General features: G+C 51.2%; 1 protein-coding gene across 1 annotated transcript in view; it reads right to left on the bottom strand.

Annotated features, from left to right (window-relative positions):
• Nucleotides 1-6,442: 6,442 nt before the first annotated feature.
• Nucleotides 6,443-23,806, bottom strand: part of LOC105182284 (uncharacterized) — a 28,028-nt gene continuing 10,664 nt past the window's right edge. Inside the window, exon 2 of the mRNA XM_011139617.3 lies at nt 6,443-9,393. Coding sequence (XP_011137919.1) covers nt 9,379-9,393 — 15 coding nt within the window. The 3' untranslated portion in view covers nt 6,443-9,378. The remainder of the gene's footprint in view (nt 9,394-23,806) is intronic.

Consider the following 23,806-nt stretch of genomic DNA (forward strand, 5'->3'; position numbering starts at 1 on the left):
ATAGTTACAATCTGATCAGACCGGTAATCTGTGTGTGTGTGCGCGTGTGCGCGTGCGTGCGTGCGTGCGTGTCGCGCGCATCTCAATATTCATCGCATCGCGCGACCGACGAGACGTAAACGGAAAGCTCCGATCGCGCCGATCACCGACGGCGATCGTCATAGCGGCGAATGCGTCAACTTTATGTTGGTAATCGTTGGCGATACATCGAGTGCATTGTTTTATGTGCCGTAATGTGCCGGAACAAACCGCAGTAAACTGAGCGTAAATACGGCAAAATTCCGGGACGTGTACTCCCCTGAGCTGTTTACGTAATATACGCTGTACAGCACGCGGAATGTAAGTGGATGTATGAAACACCGAAGGAAAAAGTCCCGATTGACGGCGGAAACTCGCCATTGCACAATGAAAGTCATAAAATATTCCGGCACTGGGAGAGCGCGCTGGCTGGCTGGCCTCTCTCTCTCTCCCCCCCCCCTCTCTCTCTCTCTCTCTCTCTCTCTCTCTCTCTCTCTCTCGACGTGTAGTAACATATTTTCCACGTTTGATCGATAAGGGAAACTATATAGAGGGTAACATGGTTACAAAGGTTTATACGAAGTAGCTGGAGCCGAAGGACCGGGATGATTGCCTATCGAGCATCGGGAATACTTTTTATGCGAAATAACCTCGAATACACACGTCGACGTTCTGTGAAGAAATAACGCCCCGGCCGCTAAATTCTAACTAAAGCGCCGCGACGACTGAAACGTAAAATTAGACCTCTCTCTCTCTCTCTCTCTCTCTCTCTCTCTCTCTCTCTCTCTCTCTCTCTCTCTCTCTCTCTCTCTCTCCGATCGCGCTGGTCGGGCTGTCTCAGTGTACGTGTTTATCGATTCAGGATAATTCAGGAGACACGATCGAGTAAATTACAACGCGGGAGTTGCACTCTGAATATTTCGCTTCCGACTGACTTAAACAAGAGACAAAAATAACCGTTGTAAAAATACGGCATTAAAGAACTTAAACGAATTCGATCACTCGCTACATTATCGCGAGCGTGCAACAAGCTCTCTTCGCACGAACGTGCTAACGAATTCTGCCAATGATAGCCGAACTCAATCGATCCTACAATAATCATGGCAATTAGTCCGTTTTTTCAGATAATATAAATCGTCGCGAGCGAGCGAACGCAGCGTCAGTGCGTGTCAGTGGCGGAGCTCCAAAAACGCGTGTCAATATTCGGCGGTCCTTTAATGCAAGATGAAATGCGCGATAAGGCTTTGTCCGCGGCAGATTTTGTCGCGCCGCGACTGCTGCCGAATGCCGTCGATTATTAAATAATCGACCCGGCCCCCGGCGCACACAATGGCGCATTGTTATCGGCGCAATCGACAGCGGAGAAAGTTTTATCGGGTATCGTGTTTACACGACAAAGTATCCGCGCAAGCAAGCGCCGCGCGTATATTTCCGTCAACGCACCGCGGCGCGCCAGCAAATTTTTCTCCTCTTTTTCCGTTTTTTTTTTTCCCCTTTTTTTTTTTGTTGACTCACGAGCGTGAGCGAGGAGCACCGACACACCGCGGTAATACCCGCGGCCGTCCCGCCGCAACGCTATTTCGCGATGGATCGCGCTGGAAAGCGGCGGAACATTTGAAATGTTAAAAACGCGGTTGCGTTTGACGCGCCGACATATTTTGGCCGGCTCGATCGATTTGCCGCGGTGCGGTAGTTTATCGGCTAACACGGTTACGCGTTATATGGTTATGGCGCAACAAGAATGTGTGGATAGGTTGGATAAAGCACGAGGGGGTTGATACACGTCGCCGGCGAGGCCGGGCGGAGCGGGACGGGGCGGCAGGGAGGGGGGCATCATGCGCCTGGATATACTGAGTAGTGGTCCGTCGTACCGATCGAGCGTGAAAAACGCATCGGCGCGCGATAAAAGCCGCGATACATTCGAAAGTGCGATGCGCTAAAAGGCGAGGCCGCCGACGCGTCCTGTATTCCGCGGCCGCTTTTATCGCTCAGTCGGGCGCGAGAGCGCCGCATTGATCGCGTATCAGTTGATATATCGCGCCCGACATTTTTATGGAAAGTAACACGGCTGAAAAAGCAGCTACGCGACGTTAAATTCTCCCTCGCGCAACGTTAGCTTATTGATACGAGATCTTTGGACGGGGGGGGGGGGAGATGGCGGGGGGGGACAAAAACCGCCGGAATGACGCGGAAATTCTGTCGCGCGCGAGGCGTTGCACGCGAATCGCAAGCGCGCTGTCGTTAATTTCGAGGGATCGATGCTCTCGCGACGATTGTCGAAGTCCGCGCTGGATCCTCGTCGAGCGGTCGACGACGGTTGTAATCCTCGGCAGCGGTGGCGGTGGGGAAATGAAAGCAGGCAATGGTATTATGTGACATTTTTATTCGAACGTGGTTTATCATGTTAAGTACATAGTTCCAAGCTTATTGTGTTTGACCATCTCGCACGATTTCACGATTCGCCTCGCCGAGACAAGTCGGTCCACTCGCGGTTCGCGTGGACGAATATATCTCGAAGAAGAAATTGCCACGAAATAGTTGGTGCGTCACGATCGCCGGTGCTCAGGAGCGAGCAGAGCGACGGCGGCGGCGAATGTACGCGCCGCGAATGTAAGAGCCTTCCAGCGGTGATTTCGAGTCTCGAAGATCTCCTCTCCTCTCTCGGTTCTCTCTCCTTACGCGAGCGAACTTTCTTCGCCTCCTTCGTCACCCCTTCGTCGTTGTCGTCCCTACACGTGTTCGGACAACACAAAGGTGAATTTTTCTCACGCGCGAGTAAATCGGCGCGATGAATCATGCAACGAGCGTGATAACGGGCGAATGAGAAGGATTGAATTAGTCGCGTCGTAGATAGCATCCCCCTGAGCGAAAAACTTTGGGCGGATCGCTCGGAAAACATTCCGCGATAGCCAGTTTCCATCGCGCGAGGAGCGCGCAGAGAAGGGGCCTCGAACTTTCGACTTTACGTTCGTTCAAACGCCGACCGCCGCCCGGGAGGAAGAGTCCGAGAAGGCGAGGGTGTAACAGGTGGCATGTTCTCTCCCTGCCTTCGCTGCCTCCGCCTGTTCCCCTCGACGAGACGCGCGATTCAACTGCGCGAGTCGAGTCGAGTCGAGTCGAGTCGAGTCGAGTCAGGGCCGCCGCTTGGTCGTTATTATTGACCCGTTCCTGCGACGGCCAAGGGACCTCGCTCGTTCCCTAACCCCGTTCCCTAACCTCGGCCTCTCGAATGAATTTTCGTTCACGGTCGATCGCGGGAACCGCTCGCGGATCGTCGGGCGACCGCGCGTCGCCCCTTCGTAATAAAGTTCGGCCCGTCTCTAGCGCGCTGCGTCCGCGGAATCGAGATTACGCCCCTCGGCCGAAAGACTCGCCCGAGGGAAGCCGCGTTTCTAGACTCGCCGTCGCGAAGGTATTTTCCACCTATTGAAAACACAACACGCGCCACGTGTGCGTACGCACACATATAGGCGCGCTCGTCCGTTTCATTATACTTCGAAATGTAATACAAGCTGCGCGCAACTGCGAAAAGGTAGCCTCCCGCCGCGGACTGTGTGTATGTGTGTGTGTGTGTTTTCCGAGCACCGCCGCGAGCAGATCCATGTCGGCGGAATAATATCGGTGGACTTTCGCTCGAGCCAAGTGCGTGCGGTGCGTTATATGCATACGCGAGCTTGTAATTTGCGCGAGTTCCACGCGCCGGTCGTCTGGAACGATGTTTTTCGGCCGAGGTCCCTTTTCTCTCTCTCTCTCTCTCCCTCTCTCTCTCTCTCTCTCTCTCTCTCTCTCTCTCTCTCTCTCTCTCTCTCTCTCTCTGTGTCTCTCTGTCTCTTCTCTCTTTCTTTCTCTCGTGTCGCCCGGGCGACAGAGTCGCGATAATAATCTTCCGTGGGAAGCTCTCGTCGCGATGGACGCGTATTCGGGTCGACTGGCTCGCGCGGGGACATAATCTCGCGACGCTCGGTATTTACCGTCGTCGTCGGATGTTGAAATATTCATGAAACGAACATCGCCGAGCCGCACCATCGCTCGCTCGCTCCTGGTAGCAGTCTCTCTCGATGGTCCCTATTGTCTACCCTGTGTTACACGCGCTCATCTTCTCTTACCTCTTCATCATCTACGTCATCACGCACGCCTGGACAAGCCCGGGAAAGTACTCCCGCGATCGCGAGCGCTCGTTCTTCCTGGACATTACACCTTCTCTCATCTGCAGTACCCTCCGCCCTCCCACCCCGCTCCCTCTCGCCTCCTGCTCTCTTTCGCACGAGTCGTCACACGCACATACACACACACACACACACATACGTATACTTGCATACACATACACACACGCACGCACACGCACTCGTACGTACGGAAAGAGAAAGACAAACGTATACGCACGCGCACACGCACACGCACACGCACACGGACACACGCGAGAGGAAGCCAAGCTCACGCGATCGTCGCTCCTTCGAACCCGGAGATCGGCAGTACAATCATCGCGCGGCTCTATTCGTTGATTCGTTTCCGTCACACGAGAAAATGAGAGAATAGAGCGAGGCGTCGCGTCCTCGCATTTCTCTCTCTCTCTCTCTCGGATCGACATGCCCTCACGTATTTCTCACTCACTCACACTTGTATGAATATTTACAAAGTCACACGTGCCGCATCGCGCGCTGTGATGTCATGTGATGTGTGTGTGTGTGTGTGTGTGTGTGCGTGTGTATGTTGAATAGTGTCAATGTGTGTGCCTTAAGCGATTAGATTCGGCGCGCCGCGCCGTCGCGTCTTGTCTCGCTCGCTCGCTTGCGTGCGCCTGCTATGTAGGAAATTCTCTATCTTGAGAATTAAGTGTCTCGTTTACCTATCGTTAATCTAGACTGCAGCACACTGCGTTCCTCCGGTCGTGTATCTTTTGACTCTTCGAGCTCTTATCGGACGCGCGAATCTGCGCGGACGTCACGCTCGCGCGCTCACACGCCTTCGAGAATCCGCTTGTCGGCTGAGTGAAGGGGGGGGGGGAGGAAAAGCGTTTGTACATTTCGATGAAAAATTCACGGCGTATCGTATAATCGTATAATTCCTCATACAAATGTTTTTGTCTTTTTCCTTTTTTTGTCGTTTTCTTTTTCTTTTCATACGTATTATTTAGTACTGACGATATTAAGTGATTAATTCTGCGCGCAGTCACACGTATCACAAGTATGCACACACATCACGGAAAACGTCGCGCCGCTCCCTATTTAGGCCAACGATATTTTTGTTTGTGTCGTTCACCGCGCGACAAGCGTTATTAATTTATAAAATGCTATTTCGGTCCGTAATAAGTGGTTTATTTTAGATTAATATCTAGTGCACTTTCACGTCTTTTTTCTTCTTCCTCTTCTTCTTCTTCTTCTTCTTCTTCTTCTTCTTCTTCTTCTTCTTCTTCTTCTTCTTCCCGCTCACTCTGCTATATTTTACACAAAAGCTCCATAACGAGGGGCGGCGATGCAGCGTTTTCCCTGGCGTATATAAAATAAAATGCACGCGACCAGTTCCGGTCGTACTCGTCGCGTAACGCAGTAAAATGAGAAACGCCTCGTATATATCACATTGAATATCATTCCATCCGAATAATCAGTAAACTAAATATCCGTGCACACACACACACACAAACACGTTTAATCTCGTGAGAGATTAAATCGACGCGGTTATCCGCGGCGACTTGCGAACTGCGCACTGTCGATTTCTGCCGGTACTCGAAATCGAAATTGAAATTGAGACAAATGAGGCGCGGTAATGAAATAACCGATAACGGTTTGACAATGCGCCGCGTCACCGGTAGCTCCGCCGATGTCTCGCGGCCCTACGCGGTGTCTAATAATAATAGAGCGGCGATCTTCTTAAGTAATGGCTCGGCTGTATTGATGGATCGAGAGAACTCGTGCGCGTTAGATGATGCACAAATGCACAAGCTGTGTTACGAATGTCCGAGCAACGAGGGGCTCAATCTCGGGCTCCGCGATTTCTCTCACCGATTCTGAATTGGGATTCGCTCGATGATTGGGTAGACGCGTAATTAGCGTGTCCACTCGCCCGACGATTAGGCGGTCTATCCGGGGGCGGTAATTAATGTTGGCATCGTTAGCGCGTTAGTCTCGTTAACCTCCGCCCACATTATAACCCGGCTATAGTTTGAAAGCGCGAGGCATACACGTGTCTAACAAATAAAAACGATAAGCGGATATACGCGGGGCGAAAGGCGGTGATTAATGAATCTAAAATTATGCGAAACTGATCGCTGATAAAATTGATTACGACCAATTCCCGACGCTTTGAAACATTGAATCGAATTATCTCACACGCAGACGGTAGCAGCGCAGTCTCGTGGCTAATACACACGCACACGTAAGAATACTTTGGTAATAAATAAAAATCAATAGAGCTCTCTCTCTCTCTCTCTCTCTCTCTCTCTCTCTCTCTCTCTCTCTCTCCCCCCCTCTCTGTGGCTCTGCAGCAACAACAAATCGCTATACCGATAACTAACGCGAGGCTCTCATAAATTTAAATTAGCGGATGGGAGTTACCATCCAAAAGTTACTTTCTATTAGCACTCGGGGAATTGATTAAAGCCCTTCCGTCTGCAAAACTTTTACGCGCTGTTCCCGGCAATTTTTGCACATATTCAATTCACAGCGCACGTGCTCGACGGGAACGAAGATAATTTGTTGAACGATGCATACCGCGACGAATAAATCAGCTATAGCGGAGTCAGGAATCGCTAATTTGTTCGAAACACGCGATGACGCGTGCCCGAGTCGCCGAGGGATCGACTTTTTCTACTTTGTTGGATGCCTCCCCCTCCCCTCTCTCTCTCTCTCTCTCTCTCTCTCTCTCACTCACTCACTCACTCTTCGGTTCGCGCTTCTGTCACATCTCCAGCGTTCGATAAATTTGTTATATATGCCTGCTTCGTTCCTCCGCCTCGTACAAATTCAGAGGCGACCTTCGACTTCGTGAAATATTCATAAGCGGCCGCGGGCTCCGCGTAACGTGATATCGTAAGAATTACCGCGAAATATAAAGTCCGTTTTTCCCTTGTTTGAAGCGTCACGTTTAACGATCGAACGAAGAATCAAACGTCACGATCCTCGCGAGATCGAAGTGTCACACAAACGCAAATGCTGGGGACTTAACACGCAAAGACCGTGTCACACCAGCGACTCGCGGCTGCGACTGCGACTGCGATTGCGATTGCGATTTCTTGTTGTCCAATCACACTTGCGATTGGCGATCGCGGCTGCGGCTAAATACTGTTAACATACTGTCACACGTACAATCCCAGAGAAGGGGTTTACATTCTACGAGATCTACTAAATAATAGTCCATCTCCTTATTAAATTGTTTCGACATTTAAAAAAAATATGTAACACATAAAACAACGCTAGAGATAACCTTATTTTAATGATCACCCACTTCTACATACTATTAAATAAATGTGATTATGACGAGCGCGTCACGTGATTATACGGAGTTCCGTGATTGGTTGCGACTGCGGCTGCGACTCGAAAAATGGACAGCCGTGCAAACGACAGTCGTGAGTCGCAGCCGCGAGTCGCTGCTTTCTGACTGCTCGAAGAAGAATCGCAATCGCAATCGCAACCGCAGCCGCAGTCGTGAGTCGCTAGTGTGGTACACGCATAAAGACCGTATCACACTAGCGACTCGCGACTGCGATTGCGATTGCGATTGCGATTCTTCCTCGACCGATCAGAGAAAGCCGTCCAAGCGACAGTCGCGAGTCGCAGCCGCGAGTCGCTGCTTTCTGAGTGGTCGAGGAAGAGTCGCAATCGCAATCGCAGCCGCAGTCGCAGTCGCGAGTCGCTAGTGTGATACGGTCTTAACGTGTACACATCGCGCGTCTTTTTGTACGCGCGACTAGGATGAGCGCGCGAGCAGGGATCGTATATTTCAGCATATTTTTTCCCGCCGGGCGCTATTCACGCGGCGTTTCCCGAAATTCGCCATTCGCCATTACGCGCGTAAAATAGATTCCGGGGAGGATCGCGATAATTTGTGTGATTTGTGTGATCGCGGGAACAGAACGTCAAGAGAGACAAATATAAATATGTACGTAAGAATATCTTCGTAATTCGCCCGGGGCACGCGAAAACGCGTGCGTGCCCGACGGGAGTTCGCCAAGTTCCATTTTTCTTGTTCGCCTCGCCTGTAGTTTTCCTTAATTTCACGTTTCAGCGTGTTCATTCGACAGGCTCGCTCGCCGCAGCGAGCACCTAAACCCGTCTGCTTTTCAAGGGAAACGCTCGCTCTCGAAAATACTTCTCGTTCCCTCGCGTAATTGTACCCCCGGTTTCTTCGTAGACATGTACGAGAAATTCTCTAAAGAAGACGTAAGAGCGAGCAATAAAGCGGTCAATTTTCCGAATGCATGTGATCGCGACGTAAGGCGAGCTCGCGCGCGAGCGCGCGCATGCTGTAAGAAGAATTTTTTCAAGGAATGCTGCGCGCGAGCGCGCGTTTAGAGCTAGCGAGGAATTTCGGTCAAGGAATGCTCGAGCACGCGCGTAAAAGTAACTATTGATGCTCGTGTACCAAATCATCCATTCGCTCGTTTATTGCTTGCTTGGAAGGCTGCCTGAAATCGTCGCTGAGAACATTCGTAGACCGTCACGAGAAGCGGAACGAAAATTTCACTCAACCAGCCGCCGCGCGGCGACAATGACAATTTGAAATTTCAAACGCACGCTTACGTCCCGTTAAGCCCTCGGTTGTGTTAAAACGCAAAGGTGCAGAAAGACTCGACATTCGCGGCTCGTCTTCTTCCCTCTCGACCCACAATAAGCTCCCGCTCGTCGCGCGACGCCGTCGCGACGTCACGACATTTCACTCGGTCCACCCGTAGAAAAAAAGTCAGTACCGTGTCACCGAGCCCGGCGGACACGTCTTATCAGTCGATCGCGGCTGCACAGCAGGCACTCACTATCTCGCTCGCGACATTCAACACGCTCTCAGTATCGTCACTCCACCGTTGTCCTCCAGCACGACGCTGTCAGGTGACGATGAATCGCGCCACCGGGTGCAGCTGAGCGCGGCGTCTCGCCGTCTCGAGGTGATTTCGGGGCCTTCTGAATAATTCGCGTCCGGATCGTTGTCCTGCCAGCTGCTTCCGCGTCGGTACGTAGTGGACTTCATGTTCGGACGATCCTTCGTCGCAGTCGTCGCCGCCGTCGTCGCCGTCAGCATCGACGTCGTCGCCGCCGTCGCCGCCGTCGCCGTCGGCGTCGCCGTCACCGTCGCCGTCGCTATCCTAGTCATAGTCGTTGTTGCCGTCGCCGCCGTTACTACCGGTTTCCGAGAAACAATAGGTTGCAACGGCTAGGTCGCCAAATTCTGCAACATAAAAAACGCAAACCCTAAGGCGACGGTCTTTTGTCTGAAGGATCGAAGGAGTGACTCGTATCGCCGATGGTTCAAAGAAAACCGAAAAAGGAGGCTGCGGCGATCAATCGACAGGCAGACGCTTCGACGAGGGGGGGGGGGAGATGCGTTCGCACAGTTATTTCGACAGCGCTGTACCGTATAGTCGATATTTTGATATCTCGGCTACTTACTTAGACCAATTAACGCCCGACTGGCGAGCTTTCGTCTCTCTCGACTTGGAGAGAATACTGCTGGCGCAAAATCAGGCTATAAGTAATCGTATGAAAGTAATCGTATGAATACGACTTTATGTGTGACTTTAAGGTGGATTAATTACGACTTTCACAGCAAATCATGCATTCGATATATCCGAGAAAATGTCTATATTAGTCTGCTTATATCCGCGGAAGTGAAAGCCTATCAGGAGGACGTACCCAGAAACATTTTTTTCGTAGTCTAGACAGTTTAATACTCCGTTGGATCGAAATAGTTATAAATGGAACACCTCCTACCCCTCGGCGCAGTGCTCTGTAATCGAGTTCTTCTATTCTTCCATTCTCTGCTACTTGTTAAGCAACGTATATTTTCGGCGAAATTTGTTTCATGGCCCGTGTCTGCCGTCGACAAAAAGGAGGAAATTAAATCGAAGAGATCGCCGCTAACACAAGAGACTCGAGATTAATCAAATCGCCAAAATTGATATTTGCGGAGACTGATTGTCATTTATTTTTCTAACACGACGACGTTTAATTTTATACGGCGGGAGATTCCGACTTGTTTAATTCAATTGGACTGCACCGGGGGAAAAATGAAAACAGTTTTTAATAGCTATGACGGTATGAAGTGCGCCGCGGAACACGTGACTATGATACGCGTGCAACATGATGAAAAAGTTTGAAAATCACAGCCATAAAGGAAACGCACTTGGCCAAAAAGTATTTTATCCTTTGAGCGTTTTTATCCGGCTCGGCTTGTTACTATTTTAACGATGCTAATAATATCAATTATCAAAGAGATAATTAATTCTTTGACGTAGCGAGCAATCTTCAGTATGAAGGGAAACGAGGACACACAATGAACGGATTGAATTATCACGAGCTGGTAACACAAATTAATAACATTCCGTTCTTCATCCTTCTTTCGTTCCCCGTATTTTTTGCATTTCAACAACAATCAGCTACGTCCGCAGAGATGAAAATTCCAGCGGAATCCATCATCCGCGGCCGTAAAAGCGGGGATCAAACGGCGGGCTATAAAAATGGGACTTAACTCCCACCCTGGCTCACCTCCGCCCCGAAGGACGACGGTAGCGGACGATTTTCCAATAACAATACGACCGTAGAATGGCGGCGCTATCTTTAATGACACCATTATATTATCCCGCGCATGAGTCCGTGTATAAAGATCGCCATTCCCGATCGTAATTTGCGCGATCACCGATATTGCGCCCGAGCCGTTCCGCATCGTTGGATATTAACGTTGCAAATCGCTCCCTTCCACTGTCTACCCATACTTCCAACCCTATCTTCCCTTCCACCCTATCTAGAATTCTGACTCTCTCTCCCGCCCCGCCCCCCCCTCTCTCTCTCTCTCTCTCTCGCGCGCGCATGGACCTCAGTTAACGGTCGCTATAGCTGCTCGAAGTTCTATCGGGGACTGTACGCAATCAGCTGCTAATTGGGAAATGATTGGAGGTGCCTCCGCCGATAGTATCGCACCCCTAACAGCCCTTGCTGCGCCGCTATATAACCACCAGCCAGTATAAATGCCCCCATAAATGCCAAAGCAGACACATATGCGGCTCGAATCGTCGTGCAGCGTTGCGCGGAATAAGCATCGGCCACTTCAGTTATTTTGCTTCCACCTTGTGCCCGATATTGGCTTTAGAGTAATACATATATACACATGTGTGTGTGTGTGTGTGTGTGTGTGTGTGTGTGTGTGTGTGTGTGTGTGTGTCTGTGTGTGTGTGTGTGTGTGTGCAGCTAGGAAACGAACAAACAAGTAAGATTGAAGATGATACGGGTCTAGAGCACATAAAGGACGGATATCAAGCGGCGTCGAGAGAGAAGAGCAAGAAAATAAGTACGTTTGTGTTGCGCACGTCGCAGTATCGTACGTATACGAGGACGATTGAAAGCGGCAGTAACTCAGTCTCCCTGGCTAATTATTGGCTGAGATTTATAGCATTTGCTGCGGCGCTTGACTCGAAGTTCACCTCAGATGATCAGAGACATATTAGAGTGCTTTTTGCTCGATTCTCCGGAAGCACTTTTTCCCTCCGCATCGGCAGGCCGACTTTAGAATCGTTCCCTGAATAGCGCGCGCGAACGGTGAAAGGCACGCGGGTAAACGCGCGCGACCGCGTTATTGGTAAATCGTTTATGATGTCTATCGGGTCGCGCTATTTTATCTATTTATGGGCCGTCTTCCGCGCGCTCGAGTTATAAAGCTCTTATTCTCGCGCGAGATGCGGGCCAGATGGTCGATCGAGTAGCGAGTTTTTGCGCGCGGCGCCGCCTGGGAGAATAGCGCAATTATACGTTTCCGCGTACGACTGTGCAATCTGTTACTAAGGGAGCGCTTGAAGCGTCCGACAAGGAAGAGAGAGAGAGAGAGAGAGAGAGAGAGAGAGCGAACGATTCTTCTGGGCGGCATCGTGGCAAAATCGAAGGGGCAACATGCAAATGTGACCGGTGAAACGATTCTCTTGGTCGTTTCATATTGAAACGGCATAAAATATTCCGCCGGAAGAACGTTACGATCTGTAACGACGCGGTCTTGTACGCGTGTACAAGGTGCGATTGATGAATTCAGCTTGAAAGCGGTCGGACAGCGCATTTACGTTCTTCCGGCTTTAAATTTCGGAGTCCCGGCAACTGTTTGCGGCACATAATTGATATGAATATTTACGAATCGATAACAGGAGGTTTGTCGAAAAGGCCTGATACGTGACTGTCCATAACTGATTACAATTTTATCCGCAATCAATATTTTACCGCTCTTTCTCTCCCTCTCTTTCTCTCTGAAACAAAGCACGGTCCAGCGCTTCGACGCGCTTTAGGTGTATTAATATCTGATTGTTGATGTCACTGCAACAAGACTTCGCCGACAAAGATGTGAATTTTAAGGGGAGAGGATCTCTTTGTCTATATCGTTTAGCAATTATTTATTTTTCCTCGTCAAACTTTCCCGATATAACCCGATAACGCGAGGATGCTCCGCTCTGGCGCGTAGTTTCGCAAGTTGCGTGTAGGTCCCTCAAACGAAATTTGTCCTCTACGGCGACAGGAAACACAAGGGTGAAGGAAAACTGGGGCGACGTTACATTAACCCTCGTTACACGTGTTTGAACCTTGGCATGCTGATATCAGAAATAGCGGAGGGCTAATGGTTGATCGGTGTCTCTCTCTCTCTCTCTCTCTCTCTCTCTCTCTCTCTCTCTCTCTCTCTCTCTCTCTCTCGCTCCCGGCTCGGGGAGAGCCGGGAGAGCTCATAAAACTAATTTCCGCATTCTCACGAATACGACTCACAGAGAGTTCCGAACGAGTCGCAACAGTCGACAATCGTGAAGGGTCGGCGATAGGATTACTCGCGCCTTTGGCCAAGTCGCTGCTGTTTGCTCGCTTTAATCTAGCGGCTAACACCGGAGTAAAGTTAATAGCCCGCTCCGAGCACCTTGCCGACCGCCATAATGTTTTTAAAAGGCACGTTTCGAGGTTAATGATGATTGCTCTATTAATAATGTACAGCGCTAGTACTAATGCGGCGTATAGAGTAATCTTCATTAACCGCGCGGGACTCGGGACTACTCCTCGCGTGCGTATTTAATTAACTCGAGAGTAAGCGCCACTTACTTGCGTTGACTTGCGCGAGGTTTGACACGCTCTCAGGAGTGCGCAAAAGCGTGATTTACAATCTGATTTTCGGGCGATCGGAAAGTTGGACTCTTTCGTACGGGACGCGCGCTCCGGCGCGCACCGTTCGCGTGCAAAAATGCAATTCGTCATCATTTTGGATAATAGAAAAATACAATCCTCCGGACCGAGCCCGGACCAGCTGAAGAGAGAAAATACTTTTCGCTGTCGACTATGATAGAGAGAAGAACGCGGGCGAGAGAGGAAGAATACCGGGCGGAAAACTATTCGTGCGCCGAGTAATCTTTAAAAACTCTCCTTCGTACCCTTCAACGAAGTAAGCTGCTATAGTAACGAATAGTTATTGCGCGACGGTGACTAGCGAAGCAATTGCAGCCGCCCCTTCGCATTCCTTCTCGTCATCGTTCCAGCACTTCCATTTCCCGGGTGCTCTCGCGCGTCGCGAATAGCAGCGTCTGCCTTTCGAGATCGTTTTTCTCCCGCGACAGGAATTTTGCAAGCCACCGACGAAACTCCCACTTCCCAGCGACGACTTCGGTTCGATCGTGAAAAAATCATGCGCCCTTTCATAATGGAAGGTTGAGGAACGTTCCAGATTTTTAAGCGAGCGTGACTCCAGCGAGTTCGGCCGCGACATTAAAATGCAACAGTTACTTCGGGGAATTGCGGTTTCCCAAACTCACGGCATTTATTTTCCCCCCCTTTTTTTTTCCTTCCCTCTTCTTTCGTTGGCGCTTCCGCAGCTTCGCTAAGGAATGTGCTGCTTTCAAATGCGTCGGGATACACCTCACAATTTTTCGAGAAACCGCACGGCCCATTGAATTGCGCATAGACATTATAGGAAAGTGATCAATCTTTTGCCGTATTTCAATTTATTCCAATAAAATGCGCATTTACTCTGTTTTGCGCCAAATACACGCACGCACACACACACACACACACGCACGCACGCGCGCACACATGCACATACACGCACGCACGATGCATTGAAAGCACCTTTATGAAATAGACAGGCACTGAAAAGAAATATTCTTAAGTGGAAGCTACACTGATATTGTAATAGATCAGAGTATCTGCAATGCCGGGCACACGCGGATCTCCAAGTGATGCGTTTGCCACCTAGGGAAGGGCGAGAGACGGAATCGATATTCGATACAGGGTAAGGGAAGGACGCAGGGGCGATGCATCGTGATCGATCGTCCGGAAGTTATACAACTTGGTAAAGTCGAAACTGGATACGAAAGTTCAAGGAAAAAAGGCGTCTGCCTTCAGCGCGGGATGTCATCTGCGTCTTCCGTGACCGCGCGGAACGTCGGGTATCCAGTTAAAATTTGTTCGAATTCGTTAGGTGAAGTTGGAAGTTCCACCGGTGACTTGGTAAATTGCGACGTGAGAGCGAGTTCCGACTACGGTTTCGTCTGCTTCGCGAGATAAGTATCTCGTGAGTTTTGCGTGATCCCTCGTAACGTCACGTCCCGCCGGAAGAACTGGGAGGAAGTCGGCGGGAGGATCTTCGCGAGTCAATAGAGATGGTAATTTCGTCAAGAGGCGCGTGAACGCGGCGAGAAGCGAACGGCGAATTAATGAAATTCAATGAAAATCCAATTGATAATATGAAACAATGATAGGACCTGCATGAGAATGGGATTCCTCCGGAATAGGATTTTAGCGCCCTCGTGCTTCGCAATAACGGACGTTGTATTTCTATGCGCACATTGTTAATCGCAAGTCCGCTATTTCGCGAAGCCTTTGAAGGTATTCCGCAGGATTCCGGAGGATACTGCTAATAACGTATTTACCTTTCCCGGCAACATTTTTGTTCAATTTTTCCTGAGGAAACATACATTTTCTCAAAACGCTCTGATGGTCGCCCCTCGCGAGAGCATTTATTCCGTTGAAAGGAAGAAATAATTTAGATTTAAGTAAATTCGGTACTAGCACCTACCGGCCAAGTACTTTGTTGCTCATTTCAAATACTTCCCTCTCAGTGTACGTTCCGCGAGTCCGCCGAAGAGACTCCACCGCGAGGGATTAACGTGTCCGCGTCTTAAAGTTCGTCCGCTGATCCGAAAAGATAGAAATTCGTGTAGTTTCATTATTCTTCACGTTCCGAAAACTGTACGATGAGACGGTTTCTAAGTGAATGCTGAATGTTCTTCGTCGAAAATATGTCGAAGAAATTTAAACACAAACAAACCAATAGAGTCATTTTGAAAACATAAACAAACAGGCCCCGCCTCCCACTTGCACCCTCCTTGACGGATGAAACTCGCTTCATATGGAAAGTCGTATTGTTCTGTGTCATATAAATTTGCGATTTTCCACGTGACGCATGTTCGACCAAACGAGGGCGTGTGTGTGTGTGTGTGTGTGTGTGTGTGTGTGTGTGTGTGTGTGTGTGTGTGTGTGTGTGCGCGCGCGTATGCTTTGGTGATTTATGACTTTAAATGAATTTTCATATTTACTTTCATCATTTCTCAGCTTGTATCTCCGAAGCTATTTGCGTCCGGCCCTTATATATATGTATATGAAACGACTCAGAAAGACTCAACCAACAATTTATAAACATTTATAAGCACAATTTATAAACAATTTATAAACATATTTAAAAATAAATTAAATCGGGGAGGGAGCCCCTTTTATGCATAAATACCAAATAATCAATTGTGGTTGGTCCATTTCTTACTATTCACGCTTACATACTTCTTACTGTTTACTGCCATTGTAGACGACGCTTTACAATCGCGGCTGCGTTCTGAGGTCTCATTCGGTTCGAGAGTAGCCTTGGAAACACCGTAGCGACATTGGGCGAGAACGATGGCGGCGACGATATGAGAATGTAACGCCAACTGCGCGCACATGTAACAAGGTTTCACGAGGCTCCCCGATAGATACGGCGGCTGGTATCACAATGTTACTGCCCCATCCCGCCTCCCCCGTAGGATTTAGGCCGGGTAGAGCAAATTCGCTGCAGGCTATCGGCAAGAGAGGGAGAAAGGGAGAGAGAGTGTCGGATGGGAGGAACGAGTGGGGCAATGCGATCCAGCGGGAAGACTGCGACTGTTGCGGCTATAACCGAACGCGGATAGCACGTTTAATTTTTAACCCAAACCCTCCGCAGATGGGGATCGTTTAATTGCGTTTAATTGATATCGTGTCGTGTATTTAGGGTCGCGGGCTGCCTTCGTCGCGCGCTCGCGTCGGTTGTTACGGGCCGCCAAAGCGCGTAATTTCGCGCCGCGCGTCCGCCCGGAATTCAAAATATGTCCCCGACATGTGCCTGCCTGTCGAGAGAAGAAATGACATTTAACGAGGGGCGGGGAGGGGGGGGACGTTGAAAAGGTGTCCGATTACGCGAGCGCGCTATTACATGCTGCGCTATTGCGCGCACAAATTGTGTTTTGATCGCCGCTCACAAAATTGTCATTTAATTCTCCACGGTGAGATAAAACTACAATTTATAAGTCGCGTTCCCCTGCCGTTCCTCCCCCCCCCTTCCCCGCGCATTTCCCCAAGCAACTAAACACTCTGTGAAATCCTCCTCCTCCTCCTGCCGCCCCGTCCGGATTTCTCCGGTCACCGTGAAAGTGCGAAGCCGCGGCGGCAAAAAATTGCGCAGAGTGCGCAAAAACGTAACCTCCACTTCGGCACTTTCCTTTTTTGAAGGAGCGCAGATTTCCGGACGCGATTTGTTATTCTAATGCGTGTGTATCAGACTGGACCCGCGAGAGCGGGGCTCCGCGGGCGCGGGGGCGCGTTGGCGGGGTTGGGGGGGGGCTTAAGGTCCGATTTCGCATCCATCAATGTCGGCCGCAATTTTATACGCGTTCCACGACGGCTCGCGTGTCGGCGCTTTACGTGTGCGCGTCGCGCGCATTCGCGGGACGTTCCGGCCGTTTTGGTTTTACCGGGCTCTCCGCCGCACGCGGGACAATAATTAGCAATAAATCGCCCGCCGGGGTTGACGCGAATGTCGCTCTTTCTTCCACTCGTCCCCGCGGGAAAAGAGGGTGCCGGCGCTCGCGCCGGCTATTCGACGTAGAAACAGGGCGCGCCTAACGACAGCCGTGCATGAATAATGCTATAAATAATGCTTATGCAGATCTACTTGCGGCCGCAAGGCGGATCCGTCGCGCGCAACGCGCGCGCTTCCTCAGCGCTCGCGCGACATATTTAGCCGAGCGCGTTGTAACATCGCCGTTGTTCGCAGCGTTTGCAGCGCAAAGTTCAGCGTAATGTAATATAACGCCGAGTTAGTTGTTGTCATTATCGCCATATTAAAATACAGCGACGTCGCTGCGCGACGGCCATGCCGTTGCGATCATTAAATACGTAATGGGGCAATTGTTGTATCGGAGTTATTCAGTTGTCTCATATTCTCAATTTAGAAAATCTCCCTCGGCGCTTCACGATATGCTCCAACGTATAATCGTGCGCGCGCGCGTGTGTTTATAGCCTTCGTATATCATCTCGTTTCACGCCATTGTGATACGATAAATTCCATTTTTAATGCTCTACTTTGTCGCTAATAGAAAACACGTGCACGTGCGTTGCTCATGACGGAAGGGCGATGCGCGCGTTCCATCCAATTAAAATATCGGCCTGGTCACGTGCGCCGATCGTAATTTCCCCACGCGATCACTTTTTCACGTGCGAAAGAGTTTGCAGTGTTCGGCCGCAACGTATCGGTGATGCTGGCCGAGAAATTTCGAGAGATTAAACTGCAGAGCAGTATTTACGAAGTCGTGTTTTAGAGCTGTCGAAAGAGCTGTCTCTCATCATCAGTGTGAATGGATCGCGCTATGAAACGCGTCCTCTCGATTTTACAACACGCGCAACTTATTTACGCTCGTTTATTTATTCACAGCACAAGACCGCATCGTTAAATAGACAATAAAAGCCGGACGGGCGATAAAGCCCCGTTTATCTAATAATAAAAATCAATATACACGTACCTAAATTATTATTTAACATACCAATATATCAACGTCGAGAGCAACGGATCAATACGACGAATCAGCTCGTAAGCTTGCACACTCGCAGACTGCAACAACAAATAATAGCTGCAATTCGGGACAGTGTGATTTATCATTGCCGTAATGTGCATCTCGGCTTAACAAAAGGGCGAACGTTAGGCGAACGTGTGAGCGGACTCTCGTTTATTCCGCGCAAGAAACCAAATTTTGTTCATCAATAACGGTACGCCATGATTTACGATGCGTTGCGAGCGCAACAATACTCTCCGACCTATAAACGCTCCACCCTCGCGGATGTTTCTTGTCTCTGTGTGTTATAAAATTATATAAAATCACGTGCTGAGATATCGGTGTCAGCGCGATAAAAACTTAACGGTAGCTACAACGCACGGTGTGTACAATAATTGCGCACGGGAGGAGTTGGTGAAAAAAAAAAAAGGGTACAAGCGCGACGTTTCAATCCAGCGGCTTCGCGCGCGTGGCGAACGTTACAAAAAAAGATTTAATAATAAACCGAGCTTGCGCTTGCCGGAAGCAAAATTCCTGTGTTACGCTTCGTGACGCGTGCCTCGATATCTTTGGACCGACCGCTTCGACGCTTTGATCGGCGCTCTTGAGCAAACGACATCGTGTTACGGGAGCCTTTGTGTGCCGCGGCTTCCAGTATCGCGCGAGTTTACCAACTACACTCGATTCCGCATCGACGGCCGCCCATCCTCGTGAGCTCGTCTATAAACCCGGCCTCTTCCATCGGTAAATGTCGAACGCAACGAAATACACCGCGCGCGTAATCTGCGTTCCGGTTTCGCAACTATCAAACATTCACATTATAACGCTCTCGCAGAACGGGAGAGGGAGAGAGAGAGAGAGAGAGAGGTAGAGAGACTCGCAGAGGGTATTTACTCATTAGCACAACTGCGGCGGCAACAGGCTTAAGACTAATCGATTAAAATCGAACGTACGCTCGAGTGCGCGCACAACTTCCGCAGAGTAAATCGTGATTCTACGTCGAAAAATATCATATCTCATTTCTCGCAAGTGGAGACAATTTCTTCCCTTCCCCTCCCCTGTCCGCCCGAAGAATCGTAAGAGTTCGACCATGTGAACAGCCGGTCGTCCATGGAGAAATTTTAAGCGCCGGGAGAGAGAGAGAGAGAGAGAGAGAGAAAGAGAGAGAGAGAGAGAAAGAGAGAGAAAGAGAAAAAGAAAAAGACAGCGCGTTAGTACATCGTCGGAACGCAAAGAATCGCAAGCGAGCGATGTCCTTTCTCTCCGTAAGATCGCTGATCAAAGAAGCAGTCTCAATAGCCCGTCCGCGGGGTATCAAGGCACGAGGTACACGGAGCGTAATACGGAAATTTCGCTTCCGGCCGGAGGCTTGCGCGGAACGTGGGAGCGACGCGCAAAAAAACCCAAAAAAAAAAAAGGGAAAAAAAATATATGCCGGGAGCCGCCCCGGCATCGGTCGCGCGCTGGAATTGTCATCAAGGGATTCGCCCGTGGCGCTAAAATATTTCCGCCGGTCGGCTGATTCCTGCCCCGGCACTATCCATTTCGCGCGCTCTCTCTCTCTCTCCCCCCCTCCCCCTCTCTCCCTGTCTTTCTCTCTCTCTCTCTCTCTCTCTCTCTCTCTCTGCGCTCCTCCGCTTTTCCCTCCCGTTTCCTTCACCGTGCGCCTGTACCGCTGCCTCTTTGTCTTCGTGGCCGTGGATTGTTGCCATAACCATTTCTCTCTTGAGAACCCACCCCCTAAGCACACCGGCACGTTCCCAGCAACCCTTCGGGCCGGCATTGACTCTGCGGCTGCAACCCTTCGTGTCGTATTTCCCGATCGTGCCGGGCATCCACGTGGGCGTCTTCAAGTTATTACCCACGCTCCCCCATTTACTCCCCCGATATCGGCCCGCGGCACTTCGGCCCGAGTATACTCCCTTTCTTTCTTCTCGCGTCGTCTTCTGTCGAATTTCATCTTTCTGCGATATCGAGCAACCGCGCGCGGCGGGGCGGGGCGGCTGCGAGTAAGCGAGGTGGACACTTGCTGTGACGTTTCGCGCGATACACGAAACTGCCACAACCGCATCGTGCGGCCCCGCCGTTGTCGTCGTCGTTATTTTAACGAGGACGTTGATTGGCGATCGTAATTCGCCGCGCGCGTCTGACTTGACAACGTTGACGACAGGTTTGCTGGTGTCTTCGACGAGGGAGAGACCTCGGTCGAGTCGCTCGCGAGAAGCAGGATTTGCGCTCGATCAGCCCGGCGTGTAATTTACAAACAGGATCCCGATAAATTCGCATACCTATTTTCATGCATACTAAATCGGCGCTGCAAAGTTCCCGATTAAGTTCGGCTCGCCCGGCTCGCCTCGCTCTGTCGCCGACATTCCGCCGAGTAGATTCGAGTGGAATTATTAGTCGCCTCGACTCTGTATGTGTATCGACATGCCGCGAATTTTCGGCCGATTACATATGTACGCTCGAAACGAACCGGCTCGCTCTCGCTCGCCCGCGTCTGCCGAGGGACAGACACGGCGCGGCGGAAGACGGAGAGGGGCGTCGTGCTCGTAATTACGCTTCGTTCAACTAGTTTCACAGTCCGTCGCAATTTCGCCGATCGGTTGTCGTATTCCGCGCAAACAACGTTTTGCAACGGACGTCCGGCGCGCGCGCGCGCTCTATTCGCTTCTCGATATTTGCTTCTCAATTTCGACGCCACCGTAATTAAACAGGGGCGCGTACTCGCGCGACCGACTCCCGAAATATCCGCGCCGGATTAGACGGCGGTTAGAGTCGGTGGGCGTCGGAATAGCGCGGTGGATTTGCGACACTTTACCTGGCCGATTAATTTGCGGGCTTGTTTTCACTTCTTTCCCACCGCACCTTCCTCCTCTCTCTCTCTCTCTCTCTGCTCTCGGACATTTCGCACGCTGCAACTCCGCCTCGGCGGAGCACCGGCAACGATAAAATATAAACTAAACTCCCGTATTCGCGCAACTCATGGAATTAGATTTAGGCGGACGTAACACGTGCGCGGGGTCGCCGCGTCGGGGCGGGGGAGAGGGCGCGGCGGTGTCTCCTCTCGCCGGCGAGATTTCTTTCGGCCTCGCCGTGCCTGCTATTTTGCAATACGCGCACGGCTCACCGCGTCAGCATTCGCACCCTACCGGAAGCGCGGACCCGTCCGCCGCCGCCGCCGCCTCCCGATGCAACTGCAGTCATCGCCTGGCGGCGCTGCAGCTCTGCAGCTGCTGCCAGGAGTGCCGGACATAGGTCGTTGCTGCAGTTGCTCGGTTCGTTTGAAACTCTCGTCAGGCGAGAACGAAATTGTCCGCTAGCCCGGTCTCGTCATTTTATCGTTTACGTTCGCGCACGGGGCAACCTCGGGTCCTTGCAAAGGACGTTAAAGCCGTAGTAGTAGCTGCAACCAGGGGGCCGCTTTTATACGATCCTTAAACTCTGACCGTCATCCCGGGGGCCGTTAAAACGTACAGGCTTTCTGTACACCTATTCTATCTACATATCCTGTAATTTATTAGACAGCAGGATTTTTCCGCAGCTTTCGGTATCGCCCCGCGTCGCAACGATAGGCATAACGCCGGGCCTCCCGCATTTACGACGGAACGCGACCGGCGTTTTCGAGCACTCTAACGGCGCGTTTACGGGGATGAAGGGGGTACCTCGCTCACGCGCTTCGAATTTTGGCTGATCGTGCGCGCGCGCGCGAAAAATCTGACAGCTCGACGACAGCTGGATTAACGAGCTGCCGGGGGATAAGTGATAATTCGCGCGATAACTTTTACGAGAGGACGAAGGAGCGGCTGCTTAACGAGCGCTTTCTTGCACGGAGGCGATTAACGGATGGATGTGCCCCACACGCGCGCGGATGAAGCACCAGGCTTTCTTGTCGCACGTGTCTCGCGCGCGCAACTTTCAGCGGCGGGCTCTTGTCGGCCGTCCAACTTCGGTCATATCCACTTAAAGCCGAGTCGCCGGGCGTCGGGAGAATCCGAGCGGCCGTTATGAATCCGAGCTGCAGTGCAGCCTTAATGCGAGAGCTGACGATCTTAATGAGTCATTATCGTCGTCAGCGGGCAAAGCCGCGCAGCCGATACGTCACGCATACAAGCCAGCCGGCAGTCGTCGCGCCTCACAAGCGCCCCGACTTGATGGCTGTTCATTTATTCAGCAGCGGCTGCCGAATGATTTTCTAATTAGCGGAGCGCGAGGTCGCCGCCGCCGCCGCCGCCGCCGCGTGGGATCCTCGGCGGGCGTGGTGGCGAATTTGAAAGACACGCGCGCAGCGGGATTTATGAAGAAGAAAGGGAGGAGGGGGGACGGCAGATAAAAAGTGTCACGTTCCCCGCCCTCCTCTCTCTCTCTCTCTTTCTCTCTCTCTCTCTCTCTCTCTCTCTCTCCCTCTCGGTGAATTTCGTACTGTGAGTAGCGACGAGATCGATAACGCTCGAAAATTGCCATCGTTGCTCAGCATAACGTGATGCCGGCCGTCGGCCGGCGCTATTTAGACTTCCTTATCTTGACGGAGAGAATGAAGCTGTTATCGCGATGAACAGAAAGTTAGCGCTCCGATGCTATTCGGATTATAGCCTCAAGTGGGCGTAAATAACGGATCGCTCGACCCTGTGATTTTCGCGTAACGATAGTCACGGTAGGGGTGTGGTCGAACACGGTCAAACGCGTACCAAAGTAATTAGTCTAGCACGCTCCGGTCGATACTGACTTCATCTCGGGCGATATTTTCTCGAGACGCGGCAGCCCGGGCCAAGGAAATTCGACGAAAATCACGCCAACCGCTCTCGAAGCCCCACGGGAGGGAGGCACGAGAGTAATTCGCCGCGCTATTCCGCACGTGGACTCGCCGTCTAATCGGGCCCACGTCGGAGCCCACGTCGGAGCCCACGTCTCGCAGCTTCGGCGGGAAGGACCTGCCTTGGTCGGCTGGCGAGGACACGCCGCTGTTGGAAAACACATCCGCTCGCCGCGCCGCGCCGCGCCGCGCCGCGCAGCGCCGCGCGTCCGCCGTTGCATCTCGTCTGTTTGCAAATTTCGTAATTTCATTGGTACGTGTCCGGGATGCGGGATGATCGCAATATTGGCGCGAGCGTGACGCACAATATAGGTGCGTCTAAATATCACACGCAACGTGTTTGCCGTTGGAATTTGTTATAAACCGTCGCATCTGAATATCGCTCTGACGTTGCCGCCGCGTCGTAGTCCGCAACGACGCGCGCGCGCGCGCGCGTGGAAATTTTGTCGCGCGTTGACCATTCTGCGTCGAAATTGTGCGTGTTTTCGTATCTTGCGGCCGGACAGTTGAGCGAAAGGTATTCGAACGTCGACAGCGTTGTGCGGCCGTAATTAAAATCTGCGCGGAGTCGCGATGGGTTTGTTGTTTGTTGTGTATGTTGCGCTTTGCGAGACGGGTGAACGTACACACACACACACACACACACAGATAAAATCGCATTTGGCAACTTTGCCGAGTTAACCGAGCGGAAATTTTGGTCCCGCATT

This window comes from Harpegnathos saltator, unplaced genomic scaffold (assembly GCF_003227715.2).
Source record: "Harpegnathos saltator strain DR-91 unplaced genomic scaffold, Hsal_v8.6 scaffold555, whole genome shotgun sequence".
NCBI lineage: Eukaryota > Metazoa > Arthropoda > Insecta > Hymenoptera > Formicidae > Harpegnathos > Harpegnathos saltator.